Source organism: Rhinoderma darwinii, chromosome 8 (genome assembly GCF_050947455.1).
Source record: "Rhinoderma darwinii isolate aRhiDar2 chromosome 8, aRhiDar2.hap1, whole genome shotgun sequence".
Lineage (NCBI taxonomy): Eukaryota > Metazoa > Chordata > Amphibia > Anura > Rhinodermatidae > Rhinoderma > Rhinoderma darwinii.
Genome location: NC_134694.1, coordinates 83,739,956 through 83,767,573, shown reverse-complemented (window position 1 = coordinate 83,767,573; position 27,618 = coordinate 83,739,956). Strand labels below are relative to the sequence as shown.

Below are 27,618 nucleotides of genomic sequence, written 5' to 3'. Positions count from 1 at the left end.
ACGCGATTGGTCGCACGGGCGGCGGTGTTTGACGGCCCCCATGACGACCCCCATGCTACCCAGGGCCGCCATCAGAGGGGGTATTAGGGGTACTGATGTGAGAGGCCCGGCCAAACCTAATTGAAAGGGCGGCCCGCAGCTCTCGACATTCTTTTGGTGAAAAAAACTGTTTTTTTTTCTACCAAAGGCAAGTCGCGGCGGTTGCCGGGCCCCCCTTTCAATTAGGTTTGGCCGGGCCTCTCACATCAGTACCCCTAATACCCCCCCTGATGGCGGCCCTGGGTACCATGATATAGTGCTGGATGGAGTACCGTTAACATGTGGTGCCACGGTAGGGGGGCCCAGAAAATTTAGCTGTATGGGGCCCTGAAATCCCTTTAATCGAAAATGAATCTACACATTAGTAAAATAAAAATTCTTATTGATTTTCAACACCCTATTAATAATAAATGCACTTTGTAAATAGCCTAAATAAATATGAATATGTCAACGCTTCTATTTCTGTAGCACAGCATGATTTTTTCTCATTTCAATACAATTTTAATGGTCGTGAAAATCTGCTAATTTGGCATCTCGCCAAAACCAAGAGGATTACTGCGTACACATATAGAACATTTCCAAGAGTTACAAGATGCCTTCTTAAAATTATAAATCTTTCAGCAAAACCAACTGCAAGAGCATACTGTATCTGTAGCCTTTTAAGACAGTTAAATCTGGCTGTGATTTATAAGATGTATATAAATCTTCCACTCTTCTTCTCACATCTTATTAAATATTAAGGAGCTCTAAACTTCTTAGCCTTTATGACAATAGTTGTTTGCACAGAGCTAAAATAGATCATCATTCTCAGCCATTAGCTAGACAATCAATACCGAGAACACAAAGTACAGTGTATTTAGTGCTTCCAGACAGGGAATGAAATGTAGTCACTATTTAAGGGGCAGGATATGTGATGGTTCTGTCAATTGCCCGCACTTTTGATCCAGGACAATAAACAGCAACCATTAACCTATCAGTTGGAGCCATGGGTTGCACTTCTGTGACCACGGTTTGAATGTCAACCAAAGCACCATCTGTATGGAATTTATATAATATTCTCCAAATATTTGTTGACGTTCATTACAGGATTCAAAAATTCTCCAACTAATGACTGTTTTTACCATACTGCCGCACCGCTTGGGTGAAAAGCCCTAACGAAGAAATTTTTTCACAGATTCTGTATAAATTTGTGAAAAAAATATAAAAACAGTCCCATGCTATATTATACAGATACTCTCTTCAGAGGCTGTGGGCCAATACGACCCGCCATATTGCTCCATCTACCAGGCTGGGTGGCATGTTGGTCCATCAGGAGCTGTGGCATCCCATTGCCAAGGCGGCACCAGAGCTCTTATGCTGTACTATGCCTGGCTCCAGCCGCACGATCTAGACACAGCCATGGCCTGTGACATCATCACCTAACGACCTTTAAAGGGGAACTGTTCCCTACTGTCCTTGCATGGACCCTAGTGCTGTGTTCCCTGTCATTTTCCTAATTATTTCTGTGGATTCCCTGTGTTTTGACCCCAGTTTGCTTGACACTTTTTTTGATCTGATTACCTGTGTCCTGACCTTTGATCTAACCCCGATTCTGCCTTCTATAACTGATTTCTGGACCAAATACTGACTGCTTGTTACTGACCCTGATTCATTTGACCATGACTCTGACCCAATATGCTACCCCTGTCTATTGGGGACTATCCTGAGGTCCCTGGTCTGAAAATTCAACCGTCAAAGTCGTCAATTCCTTACGGACATTAAGGGTAAAGAAAGGAAGGATACTTTAGGCCTCGTGCACACTTCCGACACCGTTTACACGGCCGTTTTTGACGGATCCGTGTGCCCGGTTTAGCGGCCGTGTGCACTCCCGTGTGCACTCCGTGTTTCCGTTTCCGAGCGCCGAGCATGGTACTGTCCAGGGTGCTGAAAGAGTTAATGGGATGCACTGATCGGCGGTAACTCTTTCAGCACCCTGGACAGTACCATGCTCGGCGCTCGGAAAATAAAATTTTAATGAAATAAAAAAAATAAGTTCATACTTACTTTCCTCCTGTCCGGCCTCCAGCGATGACGTTTCATCCATGTCACCGCTGCAGCCAATCACAGGCTGTAGTGGTGGTCACGCACTTCAGGATGACGTCAGAAGGCTGGCCTCCAGGTATGACGCTTCATCCCACGTGACCGCCTCTGCAGCCAATCACAGGCTGCAGCGGCCTCTGCAGCCAATCACAGCCTGGTGGGTCAGAAAGGAAGGTCGGATAAGAGGAAGAAGAGGGACTCGTCACCAAGACAACGACCGGGTACGTATGAACTGCTTTTTATTTTATTTTTAATCAGCAGCCTCTTTTCTCTATCAGTGATTGATAGAGACAAGTGGCTGCCGATTAGTGTAATATTTTTGTAATGTATTTCTGCCCGCCCGGCCGTGGCTAGGCAACGGCTCCATCACACACGGACGGCAGACGGATGCCTTCCGTGTGCCTTCAGTTTTTTTGACGGCCCCATTGACTTGCATGGGCCTCACGGTCACGGAATCTCGGACCAAAGTAGGACATGCTCTACTTTGGATCGGAACGGAGCAACGGGACCGTCAAAAAAACAAGTGTGCATGGCCCCTTTGAAATGAATGGGTCAGGGTGCTAGCCGTCAGAAAAAGGCCTTAGACTCTGCACCTCAGGTTAGCCAGTGCCAACACAATAACATCTCTGGGAATTGTTTCCACGCCTACTCATAGGTCTGATTTAGCTACGCTTCTTCTTTGTGCAACTCTGCATCACCGCTCTGAAGCTGTCACCCGAGTACCAACTGACGCTGACAGCAAACAGAGATCTTAAACTGTGAGGAATAACACAAAGAAGATTAGAAAGGTGCAGAACTTTCATTACATATAAAACCGGAAACCCCCTCAAGATGACCGTCACAGCAAATCCTTGCCCTTTATCATCTATTCCTGTAGGGAATATTCAGTACTGTCAGATGCACCTTCTGGAATCATATTGTAGGTTATTGGATTCTGTCATAATAAACTCCACCTCTCTGTGTAAGATTAAATCACTGCTCCGGGAAGACACTCCAGAAGATCCTGAAGTTTACAGGAAACCACAGAAGCTCCTGCCTGTGTGGTAAGATCACTCCTTCACCTTCATTCATTCTACACTTTGATTAAAAGATTTGTAGCAAAGATATCAAATGTCTTACAGGGATACAGCGATCTTTTATATAATACTATTTACAGAAGCATTCTAAAAAATGTTTCTTAAAAATCTATTTACTCCTTTACATAATATGTTCATAGTGAGGAGACTGTAAATGCAGTTATCATTATAGTCTATACTGCATTAATGGGCAATGCCCTTAGAAAGGAATCCTATGGGGAGCATTGGGTTAAAATAGAAATTAACTAATGGATTCAAATGAATTTTTACAAGTGGCTTAAATGTTTGCGCAATGAACTAAATCTTATATTAATAGTTTAAAATCATTAGAATTTTCAGTCGTGTTCTTCGCTTAAGAAAAAATAAGTCCTCTGGTAGGATAATTGTTATTTTATTAGCATCACATCATGCCATAAAAATGTGAGTGTGACGGTGCCGTCACTTGTGTTATGATTTGTATGGATACATGCATTACAGCCGGAGCATTTTATGCTTATATGTATAGGAATAAATTCACTATTATGGTATTTTGTGTCTTTTATAGGTGTGGGTGCAGAGGATTTAAGTGAAACTCTAATTTGGAAACAATTTACTGATATTAAGGAATTGTATAACTACAGTAGCTTTCCTTATTAAAATGTATTTATTAGATTGGGTCTGTTTGCATGCAGGAATAATATAATAATAATAATAATCCTGCAGCACTGAGGGGAATTTCAGACAGTCCGTGCTGTAGTTACAAGCAGAATCGCTAACACGAGGTATTAAGAAAGACGATTATTGTGCGCGCTCCTGCACTATAACAGTGTTTCTTTCTAATGTCTGTATAATTATAGTACCCTTTAAATATGCAAGTTCCATTGGGTGTCGTTTCAACATTAGTAGACAGGGTCATGGTGGCATGGTTGAGGACCAATGCCTGGTGCACAAATAATATCATAGCATAAATTTATATATGACATATATAGTTTTGATGCTTTTTAAAATTTTTTTTTTAAAGATACAGTTCTAGGAAATATGGATAGATTTATTTTTCTGGTATTTAATTGTATTTCAATTGAGGGGTTTAAATCGTGTTTCCAATTAACATATATTGTCTGATAATCAGTAGTGAATCGTGAACACAACAGGTCAGGTTATTATTATACATTACCCAAATATCAGGGATCTGCTGGAAAAGGTAGATATATATAGTAGTCTAGTAGATTTTATCCAATAAAGGATTCCATATACAGTGAAATTCCTTTCATCTGGCACCCGATAATACAGTAATTCTGATAATCCAGCACTTCTTTCCAGTATAAAACTGCATGATGATCTGGAATTTCACAAGACTAGAACTATTTTCTCTGACCATTATCTGAGTTTTGTTACAATGTCTAGATGTATAAAGAAGAATGAACCTAAGTAGACTAGGGCTGCACGCCGCATGTCCAGTCTATGTTGTTGATGCCTATGGCATTGCATTACATTGCGGCACATAACCAAGACATTGAATCACTAAGAGGTGTAGTGGGGCAATGAAAGGGGTTTCCCGAGATAAAATGACTTTGTGTTTAATGTTTTTAATTTATTAATGTAAATACATTTGTAATATACTTGTAATATACTTAAATTTTCCAAATTGGCCCCGTTTCCAGATGCTGCCGTGGGGTACTTGACGGGTGACGTCACTCTCTGGCCGCTGTGTAGATCTTCAATTCTCTTCCGGGTATACGACACGTCACTTGTGACGTGCACTGTATGGGCTGTTCTGTTGTACCCCCCGTAACGCGCATTCGCGATCCCTGCTGTTATCTTGAGAACAGCAGGGACCGCGCATGCGCGTTACGGGCTGTACAGGAATTGAAGATGAACACAGCGACCAGAGAGTGACGTCACCCGTCAAGTACCCCACGGCAGTATCTGGAAACGGGGCCAATTTGGAATATGTAAGTATATTACAAATGTATTTACATTAATAAATTACAAGCATTAACACATTTTAACTCAGAAATCCCCTTTAATTCCATTTAAGAGAATTCTTCATGTGGGATTTGTAGTTGTCTCACTGCAGCAGCATTGTATGAAGACATGCATTAGGGCAGTGATCCCCAACCACCGGTCCGCGGACAAATACCAGGCCGCGGATCACTTGGTACCGGGCCACGGTATCCGCCCCGGTGGCCACAGTTTTTCGCCTGGAATGTCCGCTGCGGAAAACTGCTAAGCATTCAGCCGGCCTGCTAGCAGACCGTCCTCCGGGGATGATGTTTTATCCCAGGAGACCGCTGCAGCCAGTGATTGGCTGCAGTGGCAGTCACATGGGATAAAGCGTCATCCAAGGAAGCCGGCCCTCTGACGTCATCCAGGCCAGCCTCCTGGGATGACTTTTCATCCCATGTGACTGTTGCTGCAGCCTGTGATTGGCTACAGCGGTCACATGGGATGAATCGTCATGTCCACTTTGCTGCTACTGTATTAGGCCCTTTCACACTGAGTAATTTGCAGGCAGAAAAAGTCGTCCTCAAGGAATTTTGAGGCTGATTTTTACCTGCCTTCACTTCCTTGCCAAGATTCTCGCTGTGTTTTTCGGCCACAGCCATTGAGTGCCGCGAGCAAAAAACGCAGCAAAAAATGCTTTCTTTGCCTCCCATTGATTTAAACAGGAGGTCAGAGACGGTTCTGCGGGAAGAAAGAGCATGTCGCTTTTTCCCACCGCGAGTGGGGAAAAAACGCCTCCACCGCCCTTTGAAATGAATGGGAGGCGGTTTCAGCCATTTTTTGGCGTTAATTCCAACGCGGTTTCCGCATCAAAATCAGCACCAAAAAAACGTATGGACAAGGCCTTATTCTGCAGATTTAAGCTCAACTATTTCCACCCCCCCCTGCCGGTCCGTGGAAAAATTGTCTTGAATGAAACTGGTCCTTGGTTGAAAATACGTTGGGGACCGCTGCATTAGGGTGTTGACAGGAGAGAATATCTTATAACAAAAAAAAATAAACACATTCGGGCAGATTTACTAATACTGTGTATGTTTCAAACAGTGTAAGCTTAGACAAGACAGTCAGAAAATGTGCCACATTTATCACAGTGGTGCATGCTGTAGTTGGCTTAGTTTACTCCAGTTTTTTGCGGCAACATTTTGGCACATTTTTGCCGCTCGTTGTCACATTTTAAGCCACAATCTTTTTGCTATGTCACATCCCTTTCCGACTGATCCACACCCCTTTTCGAGCATGTCAAAAAAGTGTCTAAAACAGGTAAAGACTATGGTATTAAAATGTACATAAAGTGAGGATCTCTAGCTTTAGCATTGCCGAGGGCGCATAGTAGTTTTAATAAACCATTGTAGTAGACTGAAACACCCTTTATTGTAAAGAAACACAAAATACATAAAATATGACTTTTAGTAACAACTATAACACATTAAATGTTATTAAATAACCATAAAGCTTGAAATATGTCTCTTTCTATAATTTGGAAGTCTTACAGTGACATCTGAATGTTACAGAGGATAAAGGAATAGTTGTAGGTAAGGGGTGTATGCTATTATAGTGTACTATTACCACACCTACGTTGATGAGGACAACAAAGGCCCGACCCAGGTGTGGTAATAAGTTTCCTGCCAGTTCCCATACCTCTGTTGATGAAGGAAATTGTTAAAACACAATTAATGGCACTGGATCTGATTTGGTTTGTGGTGGACAAAACTAGGTTGGTACGTCATGTAAATATGAACACATTACAAAATATGCAATACTGAAAAAGAATGTCTAATGTTTTTCATTTTAGTTTCATTAAATATATTTCAGTCATAAGAAGTATTTGATATCATATTAAATGTTGATGTTATTTATTTTATATATTTAAATGTCCACCCTATCTAATAAGGTTATCCTTATAGTTGTCGGAGCTCTGTTTTTCTGATACAGAGCTCCAAATCCCCTGCAAAAACATAAATATAAAAAAATAAGATGCTGGCTACCTTCACCCACCACTAGAGGGGGCTTAGGAACTAGCTGCAAGCTGTTTTACATTGAATTTAATAATAAAACAGTAAGCAGTAAACTCCTAAGCTCCCCCTAGTGGCCGGTGCAGACAGCAAGCATGTTAACTTTTAACTCTATGTTTAAACAGCAGATTCAGATCCCTGTATTAGGAAAATGGAGCTTTGACTGCTATTAAGATATGTTAAGAAATGAATCAGTACAATTTTTGGACCTAAAATCTAGATGATGTTATAAGATGGAGATTCACTGGCCATGTAAATAACTTCTGTACATGAGAATCTAAGAGCGCTATGAAGGTTTTATTTTCACTGGAGGTACACTTTAATTATTTAATATCTTCAAACAAAACCTAATATAAGGGTATGTTCACACGAGGTCATTACGTCTGTAATTGACGGACGTATTTCGGCCGCAAGTACCGGACCGAACAAAGTGCAGGTAGCCGGTTTCCTAGCATCATAGTTATGTACGACGCTAGGAGTCCCTGCCTCGCTGCCGGACAACTGTCCCGTACTGTAATCATGTTTTCAGTACGGGACAGTTGTCCGGCAGCGAGGCAGGGACTCCTTGCGTCGTACATAAGTATGATGCTAGGAGCCCGGCTCCCTGCACTGTGTTCGGTCCGGTACTTGCGGCCGAAATACGTCCGTCAATTACGGACGTAATGACCTCGTGTGAACATACCCTAAGACAAAAATAACCTAAAGGAAAATTGAAGGAAGAAAAATCAATCACTGATGTGAAAAATTAAGAGGAGAATATAAGAAATCGGGACTGTATGGGGGTGGTGGGGGGTGTCTAATAAATTTTGTTGCTCAACAGAAGCCCGTGGCTTAGGAACGGACTGAGAATCTTTTGAAATTCCAGCCGATAAGGGCCATGGGCTCTCTGGACATGCTGGGAGTTGTAGTTTCGTAACAGCTGGAGAGCCACATGTTGGGTACCACTGCTTTATATGATAACATTGCTAATAATTTCTAATTCTTGTGATTCCTAAGAACTTCCTTCCATTGCAATAAGAAGAAAGGCATGTCCCTGCAGTAAATAGTTAAATTTCACAAGTCATATGAGACATGGTAACTCTCTTTGGAGTATTAAGAAAGAGTATACAGTATATCAGTCTGACTGATCCAACAGACACTGCACCTGCAGCTAATGCTCCTTTGTATAACTATGCAGTAATTTAACCTAGTGTCCTTATATTTCCCCTCAACAGGAAGAGTCTTTTAGTGGTTACAATAAAAGAGTTTACAGGAGAGAAGATATGCTACCGGAGTCTCTGAGACTGTGTTGAAGTGCCAACCATCTGAGGGTGAAGACTATTATGTCCCAGGATGAGTTCTCTGCTACGTGTAAATTCTTTAATATTTGACATTAAGACGAAGGAGCAAAAAAGAGGAACAGAGATCAGAGCAGAAGATTGTTGTGTAACACTAGGAACAAGCAAAGACAAATGAATGCAGATCGAGTTCTCTGACAATGCCAACCCTTGTTCTAGGATTCTGAAATTCAAACTAACAAGAAAAAAAGGAATATAGCTGGGTACGATGGCAAGCAGTCTGACATTACTAGGTGCACTCTGGGCACTTCTGTCGTTCCTATCAGCTGCTGCCAGCTGCACCAGTTTCTTCATGCCTTATTGGCTGTATGGCTTCCAAATGGGAAAACCTGTTTCATTCAGTACCTTCCGCCGGTGTACGTACCCTGCTCAGACAGATGAGAGGAACTTAGTGATGGTGGAAGAATGTGGTAGATATGCCAGTTTTAGCGCCATCCCTAGTCTATCCTGGCAGATCTGTACCCTTGTCACTGGCATCGGTTGTGCTTTACTCCTTTTAGTATCTCTAGCTGCAGTTCTTGGCTGTTGTATTGGTGACCTCATCTCCCGAATGACCGGTCGATTTCAAGGAGCTGCACAGTTTATTGGAGGTAACTAATTTTCTTATGAAAGGTGGAATTCTCTTTTAATTGATATTGCTAAATGGCAAGAATAATAATTGTGATGGATATATACAGTACCTTGCCAAAGTATTCACCCCCTTGGTGTTTTTAATGTTTTGTTGCATTACAACCTTGAATTTAAATAAATTTAAGAAAAAAAAATTACCATTTGATTTACACAACATGCTTAATAATTTGAAGGTGTAAAACATTTTTACTGTGACACAAACAATAATTAAGTCAAATAACACAGAACTTTAATGTGTATAAGTATTCACCCAGTATGTAACGATACAGGGTAGGTTCCAGCGCAAAAAATTTCGTAGAAGAGGAGTCTATTAAAATGGAAAATATTCCAATTTTATTTGGATAGTAGTAAAACAGGTAGACATTATCCCACGGAGAGAGGTGGATGTAAAGAATACACGCTGCCAACGCATTTCAGACGGCTTCCGCGTCCTTAATCATGGCTTCAGAATTTATTTGATGAGGGAGGCCTATCCTGTATACCTCCCTCATCAAATAAATTCACAAACGAATATCTTAAATGATCAAACTCACTGGAAACATCATGTTCCCTTCTACCTCTCAGTAAATTCTATACATATCTTTCCTTCAAAGACATTCTCCATGTGTATTCCATGTTGGTATAACTCATGATCCCTCCTACATTCTTTAACGGTACCTATTTATCCTACACCTAATCTACCCCCACCCCCCAAAAAAAGAAAATTCCACCCCTAATTCTCCCCCTCTCTTCTCCACTTTACATTTATTATATCAACCAATTTCCCCACAATTCCTCAAATTCATTCTTCCTATTTTTCCTTATGTAATAAATTTTTCATATTGTATCATCTTCATTACATATTTGCAACCTCCCTTGGATGGTGGTTCTTGTCCAATCCAATTGATCATAATTGTTTTACGCGCCCAATAAAGAAGTTTCAATAAAACCCCTTTGTTAATTACGCCTGTAATCTTAAACCCATCGTAGCCCAAAACACATATAATCGGATCCCAAGGGAATTCAATCCCATATTTCTCCAGAATATCCTTTAAAATATCCTCCCAAAATCTATTGATTTGTGGGCAAAGCCATATCATGTGTATTAAATCTCCTTTTTTCTCGTTCACATTTAGGGCATTTTGCCTCCCGACCGTTATACAGTTTAGCCAATCTATAAGGAAAATAATGTGCCCTATTAACAATAAAGAGTTGAGTAATCCGAATATGTATATACATATATGTATTCGGTTTATATATTATGGATAGGTCAAGGTATATGACTGTTTATGTTGCTGATAAGGATATGAGGGGATACAATACATGCAGGTACAACGATCACTTTATTACAACCTATATAGCACAGAATTACCAAGAACCAGATTAAAAAATCTGATTGAAACATTTACGCAAACGGACATTATTTTCTGCATTTTTTGTTCGATCAATTTAGATAAATTGCATAAAACATACAAAAAGAAATTCATACAGCAAAAAAACAATAACAAATGCTCGGGTGGATGTGCTATAATACATTCACAATAGAAATCCCTCTTTTATGTGATGCTTCTGCTGGATTAACATGAGGAATGTGACAGGATGCTCATTATTCTTGTTGCTAGTCTTATATCTATACATATTTCTTGCACATCTTTGGCTCTTGACTATTTTTGGTATGCAGGCAGAATACCTGTCAAAGCTGAGAATCTAGGTCTTGAACACATCTCAGCCATACCTATACCTTTCTTTATAGTGTAACTCCAACCTTGAACATCATTTTATTTCTAGATGTAAAATTCTGTGTTGATTTATATCACAACATAGCTTTATAGTGGCTGTAGTGCCTATTTTTTTTTATACAGGGCTCCAGATACCCTGCATAGCCATAAAGTTAAATGATACATTTCTCACATACAAATTTATATATCTTCCTTTGCAGTCCATAATAACACTATTATCAGTAAGCACCCCCAGAATTATATGACTCTATAGGGGGAACCTTTCAAAAAATCTACGCCAGATTTCTGGCGCAGAAATGTTGCACTTTGCACAAAAAAATTGCATTTTCTTGCACTTAAAAAAAGTGGGTGGAGGAGCGGGACCACCTACGGCCCAATAAAATTATTATAATTTACCACGGAAATTATAGTACAAACCTACGCCAGCTCATAGCCGGCGGAGATTTCACTTTCTGGCACACAAATGGCCAGAGTCAGACTCCAGCGCATTTTAGATTAAGACTGGCATATGAAACGGCAGTCTTAATAAAATCCCAGATATAACTTTGTGTAGGGAAAGATGGGGATTTGTAGGTCTGTGTCAGAAAAACCGCCCCCATATGTATTAAAAAAGTTAAAACAAAAGATAAAATAGGGGAAATATAAACAAAAGACAAGCCCCCACAATTGCAATGAACATTACATGTGTTTCTACTGTGCAGCAGCCAGCTTAAGCAGCGATACATTTAAGAAGCGCCTCATGACATTTAAAAAATATTTAAAGAGGCTCTGTCACCAGATTTTGCAACCCCTATCTGCTATTGCAGCAGATAGGCGCTGCAATGTAGATTACAGTAACGTTTTTATTTTTAAAAAACGAGCATTTTTGGCCAAGTTATGACCATTTTTGTAATTATGCAAATGAGGCTTGCAAAAGTCCAAGTGGGTGTGTTTAAAAGTCCAAGTCCAAGTGGGTGTGTATTATGTGCGTACATCGGGGCGTTTTTAATACTTTCACTAGCTGGGCGCTCTGATGAGAAGTAACATCCTCTTCTCTTCAGAACGCCCAGCTTGTGACAGTGCAGATCTGTGACGTCACTCACAGGTCCTGCATCCTGACGGCCACATCGGCAGCAGAGGCTACAGTTGATTCTGCAGCAGCATCAGCGTTTGCAGGTAAGATCGACTTACCTGCAAACGCTGATGCTGCTGCAGAATCAACTGTAGCCTCTGGTGCCGATGTGGCCGTCACGATGCAGGACCTGTGAGTGACGTCACAGATCTGCACTGTCAGAAGCTGGGCGTTCTGAAGAGAAGAGGATGTTACTTCTCATCAGAGCGCCCAGCTAGTGAAAGTATTAAAAACGCCCCGATGTACGCACATAATACACACCCACTTGGACTTGTACTTTTAAACACACCCACTTGGACTTTTGCAAGCCTCATTTGCATAACTACAAAAATGGTCATAACTTGGCCAAAAATGCTCGTTTTTAAAAAATAAAAACGTTACTGTAATCTACATTGCAGCGCCTATCTGCTGCAATAGCAGATAGGGGTTGCAAAATCTGGTGACAGAGCCTCTTTAACAGGTTTGTTGGAATCACAATGAAAGAAATGGATTTTGCAAAACATCACTATTCATAAATGACCCTTGACATGTCCAGCGATTTGCCATGTTTATTTCAGTCTTTTGCAGCCAGATGGAAAATCTATGTTTAAGATAATAAGTATGAATGTGTGACAGTGTATAATAAGTTACAAATTTGAGGAGCAACAGCTAAACTGGGTCACTTAAGAAACAGGTCTGGGTGCAATACTATCTCTCAAACATTTTGGCAAGAACTTGAATTCTCTCTGTACTCGGATTATCCTTTGCCATTGTGTAGGTGTACTGTAGAATTTCAAAAGAGAGCAGAGAAAAGGAAGGGGTGACTTGAAAAGCTTGTCTTGGCTCTTAATAGAAGTTTTCCATGTTAAAAGTACTTTTACAGGGATGCAATCTGCTTTCTGGTTTAAATACGGGATTAGGGAAGAAAATACAACTAAATGCTATTTTACTGTTTGAAATCTATTGGTACCATTTTGTGGCATTTATGGGGTGCTTCAGTGCTTGACAAATCCGAGGAAGAAGGAAGCCAATGCGCTTAAAAAAGAATTGTCTCTGGTGACTAACTTTTTGCATTATTTTCTTTTGAAGTCTATGACATTTTTCATTGCTGGTCACTAGAAAATTTGTTCCTGGAATACAGGAAAGGCCCCTTGCTTCTATAATATTTTTTTTACCCTAAGGGCACATTCAGATGTGGCAGAATTGCAGTTGAATTCCGCTGCACACAGTCCTCAGTGGAAATCTGCAGCAGCCTTTTTTCATAGGTTTCTATAAATTTTTAGGTAACTTAGGTCAGACGTTGTGGAAAATAACAGTGCGGAATTTAGGCCCCGGTGCAGAATTCCCACCGCAGCATGCACATTATATTGCGGAGAAGCAGCGTATTTTCACTGCGGATTTCAGCCTTTGCAATGCAAAGGCTGAAATCTGTGGCAAGTTCGCAGAGATATCTGCAACGTCTGAATGACCTGTCAAATATGAAAATGTTTCTGCAAATTCGCAACGAATCTGAAGCAACATTTTCAGCAAAATTTTTTGGCCACATATGAACATGCCCTAAGGGGTATTTACTCTTTTCAGATCCTGGGTATGGTGCCTGGTGGAGAACTGTTAGGTCTTGCCAACACATAACGGAATTGCTGCAGAAAATCTCTGCAGTAATTCCACAGAAACTAGCAGAAATTCCGCTGCAGAAAAACATGAACCATTTCCTGCGTTTTTTTGCAATTCAGTCCACATTCCGCAGCAGGAATTGACATGCTGCGGTACAAAAAATATGCACCGCAGGTGAATTTCTGCACAGAAATTTTACGCAACGTGTAGATGAGATTTGTTAGGTCTCACCCACTTTGCTGCTACTATATTCTGCTGCATATTTTCCGTCCGCATTTCCAGACGGAAAATATGCAGCAATTCCGTTATGTGTGGACAAGCCCTAAGGTGGAGAAGACTCTGCAGCAAAGGTTACTGTAAAGGGTTAATTCACATGTTGCAGATTTGTTCATATAAATAATTTCTGCAACAAATCTGTTAAAAAAACACGAATTGAATTGAATTAGCTATGGGTAAGTCTAGACATAGCAGAAAAAAATCCACGGCAGATTTTTCCACAATGCTGCTGCAAATCTGCAGCAAATCTGTGCCAAAATCTATATGTGTTACATGCAGATTTTGCTGTGGATTTGCTGCAGATTTCACTCTTTTGCGTTGCAAATGGTGAAATCTGCAGTGAAAATCTGCAGCAATTCCTAAAACAGACTACGCATTAGAAAATCTGCAGCAATTCCTACAACAGACTAGGCATTAGAAAATCTGCAGCAATTCCTACGACAGATTAGGCATTAGAAAATCTGCAGCAATTCCTACGACAGACTAGGCATTAGAAAATCTGCAGCATGCCCTGATTTCAGCGCATATTTATTTCCGTTACATGTGGATGGAGCTGTTTGTGCTGCATGACCTTTCTCGCGAGATCACACAGTCTTGTTGTTCTGCAGAACGCATGCGCACACGCCCGTTCGAATGCACATCTTCGACGTTGCCGCCCCCGACGATACGCCCGCCACCACGGAACAGAAGACGAGGACAAAATCTACTCACATCCAGGCACCGTCACCACGGAACAGAAGATGAGGAGAAGATCTACTCACATCCAGTATCGTCAGGATCAGCGACGTCGGAGATGTGCGCGCGAACGGGCGTGCGCGCATGCATGATGGCACGCGCACATTCTCTGCAGTATGACAAGCCTGTGTGATCTCGTGAGAGAGATGACACAGCACAAGCCGCTCTCACACTGTCCGGAGCTGATTGGACAGTCTCAGAGCGATAAGTAACACACCCCCATACTATTTAGAAATAAAGAAATGCCCCATTGACAGTTCAGGGTGTTATTTACATATCAGGCACCAAATATAATTGCACTGATATCTAAATAATGGAGGAGTATAGAATTTTTTTTAAAGTTAGACAAAAGTTTGTGCTGCAGTGCCTACTACATGGTGCACTCAGCTGCACTTGTATGGGCAGGTGAAAGGTTCTCTTTCAGTGTGGGCTAAATTAAATACAATGTGTAGGTGTGCCCTGTGGGCAAAAATAATAATAAACCCCCAAAATATCTGCAGATTATATGTGTTATACAATAAAGCTTTTTTTCTGATTAAATTGACAGTTTTTTTGTCCTGTGGATATTTTTGGGGTTTACCTCTTACTGTGACCAAATCTTCCTTGGCCACCCACCTCCAAAAGGATAGCCCACCTAATACAGCCGGCCTACCCAGGCAACCCAGCTTCTCTTGCAGGGTGTTGTTGAAAAAGTCCAGTCCTACATCCAAGAGCTGAACGCCATCTGACCTGTACAATTCTTGGCAATGAAAAACAATGTCCACAGGGTTCACAAAGACACCCTAAATCAATCGAATATAGACCATGGCCTTGTTCACCTTTCACTATACCCACTTGATGGCTTGAGTTGATGTTGCATTCCTCCAGTTCCACCTCTAACCAGAAAATCCTCACACCAGGCCACCTACTGAACCAGGCTTGCATCAGAAGATTAATGTCAATTTAAAATTGTGATGGTAGCAATATCATTTCTTTCTTTTTGCACCGCTATGACCTGAGACCAGTCTACTCTCGCTGCTGCCTCCATCAGTCTTTCCATCTGCTGCCACTTGAGTCCATGCCTTCTGCACCACACCTAGAATTTGGTGTCCTGCAAACCCCAGTTGCATACCATATACCATAGATGAAGGAGTGACCAACCACCCAAACGTTGAACGTTACAAATGCTTTAGACCTCCACCTAACCAACCATTTGCTGTATTCCACCACTTGATACTTGGCTGCTGCATACGATACAGCCCCAATTCCAAAACTAATGCAAAGAGATTTTTCCTTCCAAACCCACTACTTTGTCCGCTCTTTTCTGACGTCTGGATAGGGCGCTTCCAATATTGATCTAACAGGGACCCTTCTGGTCCCATCCAAATCAAATACTTCTTGACACTCTTGACTGGACAAATGCCTCCCGTCCTGCGCATGCGTACCCATATCCCACGCCCCACCTGGTCAGTCTTAGACCTCCTATAAAGCCTGTCAACTTTCTTTCCAATCATCTGCCATCTTTACTTCTCAGACCCCCAAGCCTTCTTTGATGTCTCCACCACCTCTCCTATCTTGAAGCTGTAGCATGCACTAATACAAATGCTGTTGCGCATAATACCCTTTTGTAAACATCCCTAAATATCACATTCAAAGAAGCAACAAGGCTTGCCAGCCTTGCCGATTCATTGGGCTCCCTCCTATCCTGCTCTTTAGGCCGCATTCTAACCAACCTTTTAACATTCTCCTCAATCAAAAATTCCTGGTTGAGTCCTCTTTACCGTGCATCTTGGAAAAGAAGGAAGCCGCCAAAACTTGCATGGTGGCCCTACATTTTGTTGCCCCTCCAGAGCTCCCCAGCCTTCCCTTATGCCCAAGAGTGGACTTACCAGGCTTTTCTGCTTTTCTTAACCTTCTTTGGACAGTAGTACTCCTCTGGGCAGGATCCTCCTCTTGGGTGGTGGTGAAATCCTTAGGTCCACCAGGCTGGCAGAGCTGGAATCCAACAGGTAATACCCTCACCTCTTCTACACAACTATTTTATCCCCTAACTGCTCCGGTCCCTTTTATAATCCACCAATGCCTTACTTCTATTTTCTTGCTGCGCTACCCCTGAATTACATGTACTCAGGTGAGAAAAATACCTCACCTCTCTACCCTTTAGATATCCTGGATCCACAGGCAATGAGGCCAGCACCATCTTCTTAGCCTCCTGTCCTCTGGATTTGGGAACCCCTAACTTTTATCCCCATGCTAGGGACTGAAGAGTATCTCATTAAAAGTAATAACAAGAGCAGTAATAATCATATATGAGTTACATACATTTATATGATCTTTAATAGCAGCATTATTATTAGTGATCCAATAAGCACCCATGTATAGTATACCATATTATGATTGATTTCATTGCCAAGACTGTCATTCCAATTGACACAGTGTCAACACTAAACTCAAACTGATTACTTGCCTTTCATTTCTGTATGGGTAAAGAGTTCTAAAAAACCCATTGGGCACAGCACAATGCACACAGAGAGAGTGTAACTTTTTTAGCTCATGCCATCTTTTCTATTCCCTTGGTTAATAAATCAGTTATACTGAATGACCTGAATAAATGTGCTCTTTTTACAGCTTACCTCCAGTGAAAAATAAGAAATTCACAGTGCCAGTAGATCCTTAAGAACAGTACTTATGTGAAGCCGCCATTGCCTCATAAGCTCAGCTGTTCTGCAAATTTCTTCTTCTTAATTCACTAATAAGAAGTTGTTATTGTTGTCTGCCATTTTTCAGATACAGTGAAGCTGCATCCCGGTCACCGGTCACTTTCTCAAGAATGCTAGTTCACATTACACTTCTCCCTCCAGCCCCTCCTTACAGACTGATGCTTGGATTAGTGCCAATGCTGCTGTGATCACAAGACTTTGTAGGCTAGTAAGTACCCTCTACAGACACATGGACAGCTTGTAATTCCATGTTTCTGCTTCAACACTGCTCTAAACGGAAATTAATAGAGAGTGCAGCCTGCAAGTGAATAAATCTAACAAGCACCATAGTGCACTTCATTTTTATTTGCAGAATAGAAACTTGAATTTACACACTGATGTGACTATCCTGGGGTTTGTGAACAGGGAATCTGACTGGCAAAGTTCATATTGCCTTGTAGGGGTTAAGGGTGAAAACCTGAGAATCCATAAATTCTGCACCCCAGGTTTAGCTGCACCAACTCAATAAAGGTCCCAGTTCCAGGTCGGTGTTCCTGCTGGCTGACAAACTACTCCCGCACTGTGCACAAGTCCTTCTCTAACAAGACTGCATGTTGCCAGTGAAGTCTGTGCCCACTTCGTTGTGCTGCTCTGCTTCGAGATGGCATTCACGTTCTTGGTACTCGCTTGGGCTTATACTATAGTCTAACAAGGAGCATTACAATGAGGGAAGATTGTATATTTGTAAATACAATTCTAAAGCATTATTTTTCTATTTAGAGGATGTTGAAGATCCATCACTTAAACATCCCTGGTGGCATTCACTACAGAGATGTTCACAGTGATGATTGGTCTTTTATCTTCTTAGATGTTGCAGGTGCAGTCGATAATAACACAACATTACAGGCTAATAACCTTGCACTTTAGGTCTAACAGTTTTGACTGATCCTGACTCATTAAAATAAAACTCTCACACAGAACCAGCTAAGGCATCATTACAAGCTTTAAAGGCTTTAAATGGATACAATCCGAAAGAAAAATATATTTCAAGTGTCGGTTCGCCATATTGCCAGAGAGGCATTTTCTCATAATAAAATTGTAAAAAGAACTTGTGAATAAAACGAAGGCTGTTAAAAATGCATTCATAATTCTGCAGACTTCAGAGCAGAAATACCCCAGTTTTCTGTGTAAATACATTATATCACCTATTTTGTGCTGCAGTTTGTATTAGGTTAGAGCTATATTCACTTTTCTGCGTTCCAGCATTCTTTGCTGGCTCAATGTCTATGAGCGATTTACATTCTGTACACTGTACAGTAATCTGATGTACGAAAAACAAAATTGTCCCACTGCATAATTGGCACCTGCATCAGCTAAGCTGCTAGGCATTGGTTCGTAGACGGTTTGCAAGAGCAACAAGCAGAATTGTTGATACAACTCTGGACTATGACACAGGCTGTAAATTAGGATTGCAAATCAGTGTTTCCACGTATAAATTAAAACACAAGGGATTGGTGAGTAAACGTGCAAATGGGGACAATTTAATGAATGGTTTTACATCCAACAACTTAATGCTAAACTTCAGTCAGTGCCACCCTCAGCACCAAGAGAGCTTGTCCCACCCCTGCCATGCAGACATCTACTGAAAGTCTCTGTAACAGTCCTACCAACCAGTACCGGAGGAAAAAGACTGGGAAGTGAATGTCTGCATGGGGGTGGGAATGAATGGTGCATGGCCACGGTCGTTGCACCACAATTATGGCGCACAACTGCGGGATCTGTCTCGCCCATTTTATTCAATGGTCTGTTAAGCAAACAGAAGCCATTCGTGTGTGGTCTGTCTTTTGCGGATCCGTTTTTTTTTGCAGTTGTTTAAAAGGACAAAGATGTGTACATGAGGCCTTAAAGGGGTTTTCCCATGAGGGACATTTATGACATATCCACAGGATTTGTCATAAATGTCAGATAGATGCCGGTTCCACCTCTGGGACCCACATCTATCTCTAGAACGGGGTCTCCTAAACCCCGTTCTAGCTTTTTGTGCTCACGCTGACTCTCGGCCACTTCCTGATTACATGGTCGGGACATGGTAGAAAGTTATGGAAACCGCATAAGTGGCTGAGCTACGCTGTTTCTGTAACTCCCATAGTAGTGAATGGCAGTTACCGAAGCAATGTAGCATGCGAGCTACGCTGTTTCCATAACTCCTGACCATGTAATCAAGCTAAAAGAGAGGAAAAGAGACACAGTGCCACATAGTGCAGATTACATAAAGGATATGGATTGAATGTTTGAACATAAAATGTGCTCACTTTGGAGTGTTTAGTACTGGCAGGTACAACACTACAAACAAAAGTGCACTAAAGTTGAAATTAAAAGCTGCTTCCAGGTCTAGAACACAACAACCAAAAGACTGTTGTCAATTTTAAGCAAAAAGGAGGAAGAAAAAAAGGACCACAAATGGCGCTGCTAATAAGAGTAACTCAATAATTACTTTAATATAATGAAACTAAAAGTCAAATACAGGTTGACAAGCTACGCGTTTCAACGCTGGACTGGCGTCTTCATCAGGCTAAAATTGTGACAATAGACAGCATTTAAATACACAGCATAATACACTTACATTTTTTCAAATCAGAAATAAAGGGGGAAAAAAACGCCAAAAAGACGGGTCAAAGATCAGTGATTACGTCCCAAAAACGTACCACCCAAAAAACACATCGCATTTGTTTTCAGAAAGTTTTGATTAGATAATGTTGTTTGGTCACTAACACAAGAGATCTATATAAATACAAATTTAAAAAACAATAGTACAGCAATAAAAAACCTAAAATAGTACATAATAAAAAAAAAAATTTCGGGCCAAATTTTTTTTTTAATATATTCAAATATGTGCGAATATGACATAATTGGCCAAATGAAACTATATAGAAAAGTCCAAATGTGTTTTAAACTCACCCAAAAGATATCAGGAATAGGCACTGTGCAGAAAAAAACACAAGATTCAAATAAAAATGATAAAACACAGGCGGTGCTGAAATACGTCCCTGGCGTCAAGGCAACCGTGAAACGACGGTGGTCGAGGAGGAGCAAAAAAGGATCATGGAACACACAGTGACGCAAGGAAAAAGAGGGATAATACTCACATAGAGAAATGGAAGATGTGGAAACAGGTACAGAACAATAAAAGGAAAACATCGTAAAAAAGGTAAGTAATAGAGATTCAGAATATAGGGCGAAACAATCATGAAATGCCAGTGAATGGAATCATAGTAATAATAATGATTAAGTATCAACAAAATGGTACATATGTATAGTACGTATCCAATAACAAAACAAACAAGAATCCACAGAATTAATGTCAACAAAAGCTTAAATTATATATAATAATGCTATTCTAATGCAGACTCGGTTAGACCTAACCGAGTCTGCATTAGAATAGCATTATTATATATCATTTAAGCTTTTGTTGACATTAATTCTGTGGATTATTGGTCTGTACCTGTTTCCACATCTTCCATTTCTCTATGTGAGTACTATCCCTCTTTTTCCTTTCGTATCACTGTGCGTTCGATGATCCTTTTTTGGTCCACCTCGGCCACCGTCGTTTCACGGTTGCCTTGACGCCAGGGACGTATTTCAGCACCGCCTGTGTTTTATAATTTTTATTTGGATCTTGTGTTTTTTTCTGCACAGGGCCTATTCTTGTTACCTTTTGGGTGAGTTTAAAACACATTTTGACTTTTCTATATAGTTTGATTTGGCCAATTATGTAATACTCGCACATATTTTAATATATGAAAAAAATAAATTTATCCCGAAAGAATATTTTTTATTATGTACTGTTTTATGTTTTTATTGCTGTACTATTGTTTTTTCAATTTGTATTTATATAGATCTCTTGTGTAAGTGACCAAACAACATTATCTAATCAAAACTTTCTGAAAACAAATGCGATGCGTTTTTGGGTGGTGTGTTTTTGTGACGTAATCACTGATCTTTGACCCGTCTTTTTGGCGTTTTTTCCCCCTTTTTTTCTGATTTGAAAAAATGTAAGTGTATTATGTTGTGTATTTAAATGCTGTCTATTGTCACAATTTTTAGCCTGATGAAGACGCCAGTCCGGCGTTGAAACGCGTAGCTTGTGGACCTGTATTTCACTTTTAGTTTCATTATATTAAACTAATTATTTAGTTACTCTTATTAGCATTTGTGGTCCTTTTTTTCTTCCTCTTTTTTGACCATGTAATCAGTAAGTGGCCGGGAGGCAGGGTGAGCACAAAAAGCTAGAACGGGGTATGGATATGTCAGGATCCCAGAGCCCTAGGTATATTAAAAAGCATAGTAGATTTGAAAAAAAAAAAAAAAAAAAAAAAGGACTTTACGAGGTATACGGTTTGCTACAGACCTCTTTGGCAGGACTGTTTCAAATAGTCAAAATAAGTGAATTTTACATTTTTATATTGATTTTTACTTTTTATCTAGTTTTTAAATTTGAGTTTGTTTGGATCTTTTTTAGAAACAAAAACAAAAAAACATTCCTCTTGAATAGAATCAGGTCAAGACAAAATTTACCAGACCAGTATCCAGCCCAATATCTGTAACCTGCAGCACCCGCTCATTTACTTTATACATATAATAACAAAATAATTGAACGCATTGGTTACCCTACCCGCCTTCTTTAGGTCAGGAATCAAGTCTAGTGCAGGTTGATTCCTGGCACAGGATGCCATAATTCCCATTTACTATGTGTATTTCTTACTTGATATTTTCTGAAGCAGTAAAGCTACAAACCAACTGACAAGAATATTCGGTATTAATGTAACACTGTAATTGGTTGTAATGAATAATGCAGATTGCTGTGTGGCTCATGCTGAGTAAACAAACATGTCCTTTTTGTCTCTATGTGAATCTCTGTAGGACTCCTCATTAGCTCCGGATGTGCCCTGTATCCACTGGGGTGGAACAGTCCTGAAATCCAGCAGGCGTGTGGCAATGCATCCAGTCAGTTCCAATTAGGTAACAAGTGACTCACAATCGCGGATCGAGGCCCGGTATAGTGTGTATGAGAGGCACTAGCTGTGCATCTGCGTAAAACTCATTATGGCCAGGAGGGATTGAAATCAATACAGCGGTCTTTCCATCTGCACAATGCTGGATACACAATATAGTTACATTGGTTTGAAACATTGTTAACTCATTCCTTGATAATTTCCTGAGAGTATTAAAGAGTTACCTAGGTTGGAAACAGACACATGTCCACCAAGTTCAACCTAAGACCTAGCTGTTTATTGACTGGTACCTATGTTATTGAGTAAGGATTTCCACACACATTTATAAAATACGTCAGTTGTCCACCTATGAATTCAATAAAATGGCATTAACATGTCTCTGTTGTCACGTACTCCCTTCCTGCTGCTCCCTCGGTCTCCAGGACGTCGAGATTCATGAGCTCGGGAGTCGCCCTGCTTGGCAGACTGCAGCCAATAGGAGCTCAGGAACGTCAGGCAAATCAAAGCCTGGCTGATGTTCCTGAGCTCCCGCCCTCTCCTTATTTAGTTCAGCCTGGGATAGTTGGCCTTTGCCTGTAGGTAGAGTTACCTAGCCTGGTGCTTTCCCTTGTTTCAGACTCCCCTGCATTTTGACTCCTTTGTGACCTAACCCCGGCTGGACTCCTGACTTTTCTTTGCCTTCTGACTTTTGTTTTTCTGCACTCTCCCGGTTTGACCCTGCACGCCTGTCTCCGCCTTTTGCGCCCGGACTTGTCCGTGGCGCAATTGCCCTGCCTCTCCCTCCGTGTACTTCCCAGGTGACCATTTGTTATTTCGTACTGTCTCTGTCTTATCTGTTTGTCAGTTTCCCTTGTACTTGTATGGGGAACGCCGGCCAGTTGTGCGCCGTCGTTTAGGCCGGGTCGTACAAGTAGGTAGGGACAGAGTTTTGGGAAGAACAGGGACCTCACTGTTTACCGTGTATTTGTTGGTGACATCTGTTTTACAAGAATATTCACACAAGTATTGCAGGATGTATGATGAATGAGTCTCACATGAACCTACTACCAACAGCTATTTTCTATCCCTTACTCCTTTTATAATATGAATAAGTTGCTTGGGAATCTCTGCTACCATTTAAAAAAGTGTTTCCTCTTATAAATTGGTTCCGTTTCTCTTCGCTTAAACCAAAGTTGTATTATACCAATTTTTTTTTATATACCATCCCTATCCCGCATGATATAAGTTGCTTATTATTTGCACTTAGCCACCAGTGTCAGACTGGGGTGTCTTGGACCTAACATAGGAAATGAGTCTGAGGACCCAGCCTCCATTTTAATAGAACCAGTGAATGTCTACTTTTAATTGCATCATAATCTTTACTATTATTGCACACCGGACATACTATCGAGAAAGTCAAATGGGTTATTTGTGATTCAACCCATAAGAAATAGACCTTTGTAGGAAGTGGTTAGCTCAAAAAGAGGTTGTCTTCTGTTGGCCCTCTGGGACCCATCACAGTGTCAGAGCCTGGGTATACTAGAGTGGATTAATGTTCATAAATTACAAGCCGATTTGAACACACTGAGTGTTTGTGCATCCACTTGGCAAATGAGGTTCAATATAGTTAAATGTAAAGTTATGCATCTGGGTAATAATAATATACATGTATCATATGTCCTAGAGGGAGCTATACTGGGAGAGTCACTTGTTGAGAAGGATCCGGGTGTACTTGTAGACCATAGACTAAATAACAGCATGCAGTGTCAATCAGCTGCTTCAAAGGCCAGCAAGATATTGTCGTGTATTAAAAGAGCATGGACTTGCGGGACAGGGATATAATATCATTTTACAAAGCCTTAGTGCGGCCTCATCCAGAATATGCAGTTTAGTTCTGGGCTCCAGTTCATAGAAAGGGTGCCCTGAAGTTGGAAAAAATACAAAGAAGAGCAACGAAACTAATAAGGGGCATGGAGAATCTTCGTTATGAGGAAAGATTACAAGAATTAAACATATTTAGCTTTGAAAAGGGACGACTAAGGAGGGAACATGATTAACTTATATAAATACATGAATGGCACATACAAGAAATATAGTGGAGCTGGTCACAGCAGGGACAGTAGATGGCTTTAAAAAAGGCTCAGACCATTTCCTAGAACAAAAAAATATAATCTCCTATGTGAATGTAGAGAGTTCTTGTTTGAATGTTGATCCAGACGGATTGCCACTTGGGATCAGGAGGGAGATTTTCCTTTTTAGTGAAGATTGCTTAATGCCTCATGGGTAATTTTTAGATTTATTAACTTTTTTTTTTTTTAAAAACCAAACCTTTCCCTGGATTAATATGGGTAAAACAAAGTTCTTTCATTTCTCCCGTTTCTTCCCTTTCTCTCATCCCTTACTTGAACTTGATGGTACTAGAGTTCAACCCTGCCACTGACTGGCTTCTCACATTATAATAGTGATATAATAATAACAACATTATAGCATAAAAGGCCTTTTACATGGAGCGATAATCGCTTACAATCATTTTCCAGTGTAAACATGTCCAGCAATCGAACGACAAACGATAATTCGCTCATTTGTTGTCAATCGCATCTTTAATGCCGACATAAAAATCTTTTGTCGTCAGCACATCTCCTCGTGTAAACAGCAACCTGCCTGTCACTTATAATGGAAACGAGAGGGGGCAAACGAACGAGCACACGTATTATTGTATGTACGAAAACAAAAGTTAGGATTATTGTAACATATAAATGCAAGTAAACGAGCGCCGATCTACTTGCTTTGTCGTCGATCGACGCTCGTTATGGGCAATTTATTTGCCCATGTAAAAGGACCCTAATAACAATATAGCATTGCCCTTGTTGAATTCATCCCTATCTTCTTTAACATAAACTCATGAGTGCCCAGGTCACTGCGTCCTGCAATAGTATGACAATCTTGCCCTATTGCTGTGACTATTTAATGGGTCTGACTTCTGAAACCCCCAGCAAACAGCTGGGAAAGCTGCGACAGGCCAGACATTTCCCCTGCAGCCTCAGATTTAACTATGCTGTTCTCAGGGATAACTAGGTATCCAAACAGTTCTTATGTGCAGAATAGGCGCTTTAAATACTATAATATATGCAGGCATCAACACGGAATTGCAGGTGAACCAGAAGACAATTGCAAAACATTAAAAATTAATTGTGCTGTTACCAGGCAGGTACATTATTCCCGTCCCCTGTAACACATTAAACCTCATCTACATAATTACTGAGGAGTCTGGAACACTCTGGTCCTTGTAAATGTTCTCCTCAGGGAAGATGTACTAATGTAATTTCACACACAAACTGCTCCTGGTCTTGCCAATTTCCCTAGTATACCTGTAAAGAACATCTTCATATATTTACTCATTAACACTGTTGTTAAATCAGTTTGTTGTAAAGTCGGCTGTTGTAGTAATGATAACTGCAATGTCCTCCATGCTACCGAAGAATTCTACTAAATACTCAACATGACATGGCATACTTCATTTATACACATTTACTACTAGGTTGAGTAGTGTGACTGCAGGCAAATGCTGAGTATTCAGTTTCGAGATTTTTTTTTTACTAAAAAGGGTTATATTATAAAGACAAATTCTGGTTGAGACCACCCCCTATTAGACAGAAAAGAAGCCGCCTGTAAAATTGTACCATTCTGGCGCAACCTGCCCATCTATCCATTAAATGGAAAGCCATTCATTTGACCGGGCAGACACGACTTTCCCCGACGACAATAGGTGATCAGTGGGATTATAGAATGTTTGGGATGAGCTGCTGTGATTAGCTGATCGCTATGCTGGCTGTTTTTTAAAAAGAGGTTGTCTTGGTGGGACAATTCTTTAAAGATGGCCATAGATGGGGTGATATGCATCGATGCAAATGATTTCCTATATTTGTCTAATAGAAGATTAAAGGGAATGTCTCATGTATTTCATTTTAGTTTTATTAAATAAAGTTTGTAGAAGAGAATTATTATATTTTTAATACATTTATTTAAATTATCTGTTTAGACAGTGCGGTAGGGTGTGCGCTTTATGGCAGCTGAAATGAATGGGAGTTAATGGACAGAAAAGTGTCAATAAACTAATACAGTCTCCACTCCAAGTAGAGATGAAGTACATTCCTTCCCCAGATACCATATATTTATGGCATATCCTGTGGATTAAGGGGATAATATTCTAATAATAACTTCCACTACATGGTGTATTTTTTTAGCCTTACTGACTATTATCCACAGAAAGTAATTTTTTTTTTCTCATTTTGTACTAGGAACCTGCAAAATTGGCTGGGCATATTACTGTACTGGTGGAGGAGCAGCAGTCGCTATGCTGATCTGTACATGGTTGTCTTGTTTTGCCGGAAAGAAAAGCAAGCCGTCCCCTTATTGACAATGGACTTTTAATCGGCATAATTAACGTGGATGATTAATTTCCTATTATTGTCACACCTGTTAATATAGATGATGGAGAATACTGCAATCCCCAACAGAAAGAAGCTGTGTATAAATCATTCACGAGGGACTTGCTTTGTCTTAATGAAAGCATACATGAAGCGCAATGATGAAGAATATGTATTCTGTCATGGATAAACGGAAGTAAATGGACTTAGGAGTCAGACAGGTTTCAGTGTTGTGCATACCTCTGATAGATTGCCATATATTGATAGAAAAATCTTGAAGTATCACTTAACCGCAAACTAATGAAAATGTTATGTAAAAGATCCATTAGTGCACATAATAATTTCTTTTTTTTTTCTTCTTAATAGCTTAGTATCTTTCACTGTTATTATTGTTGAAATTATAGGCTTGATGCCTAAAGCTGTTGTGCTTCTGCATCCCTATGACAACACTTATTGTTCTGCTCTCTCTCCTTTGTCTCCATCCTGCAACTCCCTCTTCCTACTACTCCCCCTCCTGTCTCCAAAGACTTCTATGGACAGCTTTAACCTGATCTCTCAATGAGCTGTCTTCATTTGTGCTTCACTGAATACGGATTTTAACAGTGAATTCCGAGTGAATGATCAGTGCAGGAGGCAGGTGAGAAGGAGAAGAGTGATTACTGGAGAAAAAAGAGCCTTTTTTCTCTAATAAGATATATTACAAAGTTTCTTATATTCAATTGTAGTATTGATTTATGGAAAAAAATTGAAACAACTGTTAAACTTTAAATACTAAAGATATTGCTATGGTTTATCAGAACTGATAATAAGAACTGGACAAATTTGAGATACAGATATTAGTGTAAGATAATTTATATTTTCCTTTAAAGTGTACCTCTGTCTTTACTGATTTTGTCATGGTTAGTCCTAAACTAAAGCAGCACTCACAAAGGA

The 27,618-nt window shown here is 40.4% G+C and overlaps 1 protein-coding gene across 1 annotated transcript; it reads left to right on the top strand.

Annotated features, from left to right (window-relative positions):
• Window positions 1–3,083: 3,083 nt before the first annotated feature.
• On the top strand, window positions 3,084–27,404 carry LHFPL1 (LHFPL tetraspan subfamily member 1). The gene is made up of 4 exons (XM_075834354.1): window positions 3,084–3,161; window positions 8,404–9,116; window positions 22,188–22,286; window positions 26,557–27,404. Exons 2-4 carry the CDS (start codon window positions 8,735–8,737, stop codon window positions 26,673–26,675), a joined length of 600 nt encoding a protein of 199 aa, XP_075690469.1. The 5' UTR covers window positions 3,084–3,161; window positions 8,404–8,734; the 3' UTR covers window positions 26,676–27,404.
• The last annotated feature ends 214 nt before the right edge of the window (window positions 27,405–27,618 follow it).